Source organism: Cuculus canorus, chromosome 2 (assembly GCF_017976375.1).
Source record: "Cuculus canorus isolate bCucCan1 chromosome 2, bCucCan1.pri, whole genome shotgun sequence".
In the NCBI taxonomy this organism is placed as follows: domain Eukaryota; kingdom Metazoa; phylum Chordata; class Aves; order Cuculiformes; family Cuculidae; genus Cuculus; species Cuculus canorus.
This window is the reverse complement of record NC_071402.1, coordinates 161,882,211-161,889,245: the sequence shown is the minus strand read 5'-3', so window position 1 is coordinate 161,889,245 and position 7,035 is coordinate 161,882,211. Positions and strand designations below refer to the sequence as shown.

General features: G+C 56.9%; 1 protein-coding gene across 1 annotated transcript; it reads right to left on the bottom strand.

Moving 5' to 3' along the window:
* Position 1: 1 nt before the first annotated feature.
* On the bottom strand, positions 2–6,988 carry LOC128851208 (zinc finger protein 517-like). Its single transcript, XM_054058476.1, has 4 exons — positions 6,712–6,988; positions 1,466–1,592; positions 833–1,052; positions 2–567 (listed from the first exon to the last, which is right to left on the bottom strand). The coding sequence occupies exons 2-4, from the start codon at positions 1,590–1,592 to the stop codon at positions 267–269; spliced, it is 648 nt and encodes a 215-aa protein (XP_053914451.1). The 5' UTR covers positions 6,712–6,988; the 3' UTR covers positions 2–266.
* Positions 6,989–7,035: the final 47 nt, after the last annotated feature.

Below are 7,035 nucleotides of genomic sequence, written 5' to 3'. Positions count from 1 at the left end.
CTATGATTCTCCGCAGTGCCCGCTGAGTTCACCATCACTTTTCACTCCCGAGAAGGACACCTCCTATCCTGTCATCACCCTACAGCTGCCCACAGGTCCCACTGCACCCAGTGTTGATTATTCCAGTTCTGCCTCTGCCTGTAGGTCTTGTCACACTCACCACATTTCTAGGGCTTCTCGCTAGCCTGGATGCTCTTGTCTGAAGCTCTTGTCACACTCAAGGCACGTGAAGGGCTTCTCACCTGTGTGGATGCTCTGGTGGGTGATCAGGTGCACCTTCTGGTGGAAGGTTTGTCGCAGATGGTGCAGGCAAAGGGACGCTCGCCCGTGGGGAAGCGCTGGTAGGTGATCAGGGAGCCCTTCTGGCTGAAGCTCTTGCCACAGTTGGCACACGTGAAGGGCCTCTCGCCTGTGTGGCATCGTTCGTGGGCGGCCAGTGCAGTCTGATCCCTGAAGCTCTTGTCACACTTGGGGCACGTGGGGGAGGTCTTCTCCACCAGCTGAGGGACTGGGACAGGGTGAGGTCGGGACTGCCGTGACGGGTTCACCTGGCTCCCACCAGGCTGCCTGTGAGTCGAGCCAACCTGTTGCCTCCTGCTCCGCTCAGGCACCCCTGGGAGCCTGGTGGTGGCTACTGAGAGCCCCCCAGGGACCCTGTCAGCCTCCCTCTGCATCCTATGGCTGCCAAGTGCTGGGAAGGAGGGGCAGCGGGCACTGCAGGGAACAGGGCAGCCACGTAGAAAGCCTTCCAGGGGAGAGAAGCACAGGTACCCTGCCAGCCCCCGGCCCTTCCTGAATGAAAGACACAGCTGACAGAGTGGCATAGCCCTACCACAGGCATAGCAGACAGATCTCACAGGCAGCACCAGGGACCGGAGCATCTGAGGCCAAGGGGGCAGAGACGCTGGAACCCCTCATCCCTCTCGCAGAACCCTGGAACCCTCCTGGCACAGGGCTCCGATGCCCTCGCTGCAACCCAGGGGGGTCTGGCACACACAGCATCTCTCCTCGCTCCAGCTTGCAGATGATCTCAGGCTTGACAGCGGCCCCACCTGTCCGGGGCACAGAGAGAAGCACCTTCACCAGCGCTGCCGGGATGGCAGCGCTGGCCCCGGCACCCTCATCACCGGCACTCCCAGAACCCCCAATCATGGCACCTCCATCCCCGGCATCCTCATCCCCGCAGCCACATCCGCAGCACCCCCAGAACCCCCAATCCCCGCACCCCCATCCCTGGCACCCCCATCCCCACACCCCCATCCCGGCACCCCCATCCCCGGCAATCCCAGCCACGTTTCCCCCAGCACCGGCACCCCCATCCCCGGCATCCCCATCCCCGGCACCCCCATCCCCGCACCCCCATCCCCGGCACCCCCATCTCCTGCATCCCCATCCCCGGCACCCCCATCTCCCGCACCCCCATCCCCACACCCCCATCCCCGCACCCCCATCCCCGGCATCTCACCCAACGAGGCGAGCATTCCGTAGGTGTCCAGCATCACCTCCCGGTAGAGCCGCCGCTGCCAGCCCGCCAGCTCTGCCCACTCCTGGCGGGAGAAGTAGACGGCCACCTCCTCGAACGGCCCCGCCATCTGCAGCCCGAAGCACGGGCAGAGCCCTCCCCTCGCCTCCCGCCGCCCCCTCCGCCCCCCGTTCCTCCGCCGAGGATGACGCCGGGCGGGGCCGCCTCTGCCCTGGCGCCGCTTCTCTCGGGGCCTCCCCTCCCGCCCGCCGGCAAAAGGACCTCCCCGCCAGCCCAAGCCCGGCCGCTCCCCACCCGTGCCCGCGGCCGCCCTCTCCCCTCCATCCCAGCGCTTCTCCCGGTCGGGACATCGCTCCGAGATCTCGGCCCGGATCTCCTGCCGGGCTGCCCGCAGAGGGGCGGGGGGAAACTGCCTTCTGGCACACTGGAAAGGAATGGTTGGACGTGGGGAAATAGAGAAGAAGAAAACTCTTATAAAATATTGTAACCAGTGGTGGCCCCTTTATCAATGAGATGATGAAGAGAAGTGGTCCCCTGGTGGAACTCTGAACCACGATACCCTTTTACAGTTAACCTTTTTAAGGAGAGAAGGAAAATGCGATGAAACGTCGTAGGCAGAGATGTGTTCTTTCTCTCCGTAATCATCAAGAGAATCAGAGGGCCTGCGGGTAACACCTCCCCAGGACCCTATGGTGCTGCCATTGGGAAAAGAAAAGAAAAAGGAAAGAAAAGGGAAAATGAGGAGATGTTGTTCTGCCTGTAGTGTGTTAAATTAAGTAAAGGGACAAAGCCTTTGGGAGCAAACTCCCAGAGCGTTGTCAGCCCTCAAGTGAAGCCCAAGGACAGGAGGAGAGGGACTCGGACAGCTCTTTAACCCCTGCGGATAGTTCTGTCTCTTCTCCACGAAGGAAAGGGAGACAGGGAGTTATACACTCTCCCTTAAGGGAAGCGGTGGGTCCTGATGGGGCACAATTCAAAGCCCCGTTTTCTTCTTTTGGTTTAGAAACTTGGAAAACTGTGGCTAAAAGGTATCGGGATGACCCTATCGGGGTGACGAGACATTTCTAGTTTATAATAAGATAACACAACCTCGACCGGAATGGTATTCGGCCGTTATTAGAACGTATCACCAAAACAGAAACACAGCCGATAATAAGAACAGCTCAAAATTTGGAAAGGGATCAAAAAAAAGACCCAGAAGAGGTCAAGAAACATTTCCCTTTACAAGATCCAGGGTGGGATCCTAACAGAAACGCACATAAAGCCTCGTTAACAGCATACCGGGATGGGATAGTTAAAGGAATGGAAAGGGCCATCCCGAAATCAATAAACTGCTCAGCGTTATACACAGTGAGACAATGTCCGAAAGAAACACCCTCAGAGTTTTGAGACAAATTATGAGACACCACGAGAAAGCACACTCCCCTCGATCCCAGAGCTGAAGCAGGAATACAGCAATTAGTATCCCTGGGTTTAGGACAATCAGCGCCAGACATTCGAAGGAAGTTACAAAAGTTAAGGCCGACGGAAAGTAGGAATGTAGAGAGATTGTTAGATGAAGCCTGGAGAATATAGAGTAACCGAGAAGAAAAAAGGAGGAAGGATAGGAGGATGTTGGTCGCAGCATTGCAGGACGCACGAGAAGTGGAGAAAGCAGGGCCTGGGAGGGTTTGAGGGCGAAGTCAATGTGCATGGTGCAAAAGGGAGGATCGTTGGAAAAATGAGTGTCCTGATAGAAGAAAAGGAAACAGGATCCAGGCTCACATCAAGGAGGACCAACGGGGACCTGGGGAATCTGCCCTAGCGGATCCACTGCTTGTATTAAAGCTAGGGAAATAATAACAAAAGTTAGAGTTTTCGTTCATATGGGAGCAACGTTTTCAGTTTTAAACCAAGCTTTAACACCTATTGATGATGATTTTGTAACAGTAAGGGGAGCTACTGGAAAAGGCATACTTTTTGAAACCCCTTGCGTTTAAACTGGGAAAGCAATGGGGGGTACATAAGTTTTTGTATATGGCAAATTCACCAAAACCTCTGTTAGGGAGGGACTTGTCGGAACAACTGGAAGCAGAAATAAAACTTGAAAAAAGGAAAAATAGAATTTAAGGTAAGAGACCAACGATTGAAGTTTTAAGCTTAGCTGTCATCAATACTCCCATCAAAACACAGATACCTGAAGAAGTCCGAAATCGGGTACACCCAGGGGTACGGGCATCGGAGGCACCGGGAAAAGCAAAAACTGCCTCCCCAGTAGTAGTTAAGGTAAAGCAAGGGGCAAATCCTGCAAGAATCAAACAACATCCACTAAGAATGGAAGACCGGAAAGGTATCCAACCGATAATAGACCAGTTTATTAATTATGGGCTATTGATAGAATGCGAGTCAGAATATAATACACCTATTTTACCGGTAAAGAAACTGGGAAATAGAGGATAGTACAAGATCTTAAGGCTATTAATAAAATAACTGAGGACTTACACCCTGTGTAAGTGGATAATCCCTATACATTATAAACCAAATTAGTATCTGAATTAAGTTGGTTTACCGTGCTGGACCTGAAGAATGCCGCCTTTTGTCTGTCACCGAGCCCAGAAAGCCAGCTGTTGTTTGCTTTCGAGGGGGAAAATCCAGACTCTGGGAGACAAATCCAACTAACATGGACAATGTTACCTCAAGGATTTAAAACCAGTCCTACTCTTGTTGGAAATCAATTAGCCAAGGATCTGGAACAATGGGAATGGCCATCTGGGGCAGGAGTAGTACCGCAATACGTAGATGACCTATTAATCGCTAACAAAATGAAGGAACTATCTATGACATGGACAATGAGCTTGCTAAACTTCCTTGGACTAACTGGGTATGGAGTCTCTCCACAGAAAGCCCGAATGGTTCAACAGCAAGTAAGGTACCTAGGATACGAGATTACCACGGGACAACGGACACTTGGAGCAGCAAGAAAGGAAGCCATCTGTCAAACTGCCAGACCACAAACAGTTAAGGAAATCCGCAGCTTCCTAGGAATGACAGGATGGTGCTGTTTGTGGATCCGTAACTATGGACTTCTGGTAAGGCCTTTATACGTACTTTTGAAAACACTTTGTCTTCTTGGAACGTAAAGGGCCGTTGTCCTTGGGTACCAGGCTCCTTGCTGATAGCGGGGGCTGGACACGGCTGTCCCCAAACATCCCGCACCCACATCACAGGGCAAGATGTCCTCGATGCATTCCTTTCCGATGAAAACTGTGCTGCACCTCTGCATGTTACACCTTCACTGATTGGTTTCTAAGGAAAACTGCCTTGTACTCAGCCTGTGAGGGGAGGGAGGATTCATAAAACTTCAGGGTTCCCATTTTTTTCCCATAAATATAGTTTATTCCCACCTAGTGTCCCCCACAGCCACCCCTGCAGCAGAGCCCCGAGTACCCTGCAGGACCCTCAGCAGCAGTTTCGGGGGACACAGGAGTGGACGTGGCAGCAGACAGAGGGTGCTGTGGATGCACTGGTGAGCCAGCATGGTCCCCTTGGCCCGAAACTACTTCTTGCAGCTGCCTCCTGGGAAGGACTTGGCCTCCATCTGCTCCCCTGACAGGGAAGGACATGCACCTTCCCACCTGTCACCCTCTGGCACCACCCGCAGGGATCAATGCACCCGCTGGTGTCTCTTCAGGTCAAATTTCTGCCTGAAAGTCTTGTTGCACACCTCACAGTTGTACGGCTTCTCACCACTGTGGATGCGTTGGTGGACTATGAGCACACTGTTGTCTCTGAAGCTCTTGTTGCAGTTGGTGCAGGCAAAGGGGCGCTCGTCTGTGTGGATGCGCTGGTGTCTGATGAGGTGGACCTTCTGGCTGAAGCTCTTGTTGCACTCAGTGCAGGTGAATGGGCGCTCGTCTGTGTGGATGCGTTGGTGCGTGATCAGGCTGCTCTTCTCTCTGAAGCTCTTGCTGCAGTTGGTGCAGGTAAAGGGGCGCTCACCTGTGTGGATGCGCTGGTGGCAGACCAGGTCATGCTTCAGGCGGAAGCCCTTGCCACACTCCATGCAGACAAAGGGGCGTTCACCTGTGTGGATGCGCTGGTGTGTAATCAGGAGTTTCTTCTGGTTGAAGTTCTTTCCACAGTCAGCACAGTGATATGGGCGCTCGCCTGTGTGGATGCTCTGGTGGCTGACCAGGTAATTCTTCAGGCGGAAGGTCTTCCCACACTCCGTGCAGACGAAGGGGCGCTCACCAGTGTGGATGCGCTGGTGTCTAATCAAGAAGACCTTCTCATTGAAGCTCTTGCCGCAGCTGGTACAGGAAAAGAGACACTCACCAGAGTGGATGCGTTGGTGGGCAATCAGCGAGTGCTTCCAGGTGAAGCTCTTTCCACAGTCAGCACAGTGAAAGGGGCGCTCACCCGTGTGGATGCGTTCGTGTCTGGTCAGGTTGCTCTTCCGGCTGAAGCTCTTACTGCAGTCGGTGCAGGTGAAGGGGCGCTCACTCGTGTGGATCTTCTTGTGGGCGGTCAGTGCACTCCGCCTCCTGAAGCTCTTATTGCACTCAGGGCATGTGAGGGGGGTCTTCTCCAGCGGCTGGGGGGCCAGGCCAAGAGGAGGGTGAGGGTGCCCTTCTGTGTCTCCGCAGCTCCCGCTTGGTTCGCCTCGGGATGATTCCCCCAAACTCCTCCTGGAGGAACCCCCCACGCCCACAGGGGACCTCCGGGACCCGCCCGGCACAGGGCTGCGGTGCCTCTGCCGCTCCCCGGGGGGGTCTGGCACGCACGGCGTCTCTCCTCGCTCCAACCTGCAGATGAGCTCGGGCTTAACGGCGGCCCAACCTGTCCGGGGCACAGAGAGAAGCACCTTCACCCGCACTGCAGGGATGGCAGCGCCGGCCCAGCATCTCCAGTCCCGGCACCCCCATCCCCGCACCCCCATCCCCTCACCCCCATCCCCGGCACCCCCATCCCCGCACCCCCATCCCCGGCATCTCACCCAGCGAGGCGAGCATTCCGTAGGTGTCCAGCATCACCTCCCGGTAGAGCCGCCGCTGCCAGCCCGCCAGCTCTGCCCACTCCTGGCGGGAGAAGTAGACGGCCACCTCCTCGAACGGCCCCGCCATCCGCAGCCCGAAGCACGCCCGGCTCAGCTCGCCCCGCCGCGCCTCGGCTCTCCCCCTCCCCGCAGTCCCCGGACCCCGCCCTCCCGCTCCCACGGCCTTTCGGCCGCTGCCCCCCGCGGCACCGACCCCGCCGGGCCCGGCCCGGGGCTGCGGCTCCGCACACGCTCGGCCCGGGCAGAGCAGCGCCGGCAGTCGGGGGGATCGGCAGCGCCGGGGCCGCCCCGACCGGGCCCGACCCTCCCCCGTTCGCCGGAGCAGCCCGGAGCGCCGCTGCCTCTCGCCGGGAACGCTCCGGATGAGCCCCGCGCGCTGCCCGAAGCCACCTCGAGCCCTGCGGCTCCCGGGACGAGGAACGGGGCGCGGCCAGAAAGGGGGCGCTCTCCGGGACTCCGGAGTTCCGCCCAAGCGCTGCTGCAGCGAGAGCCGCTCTGGGCTGTGCCCGCCTGGAGC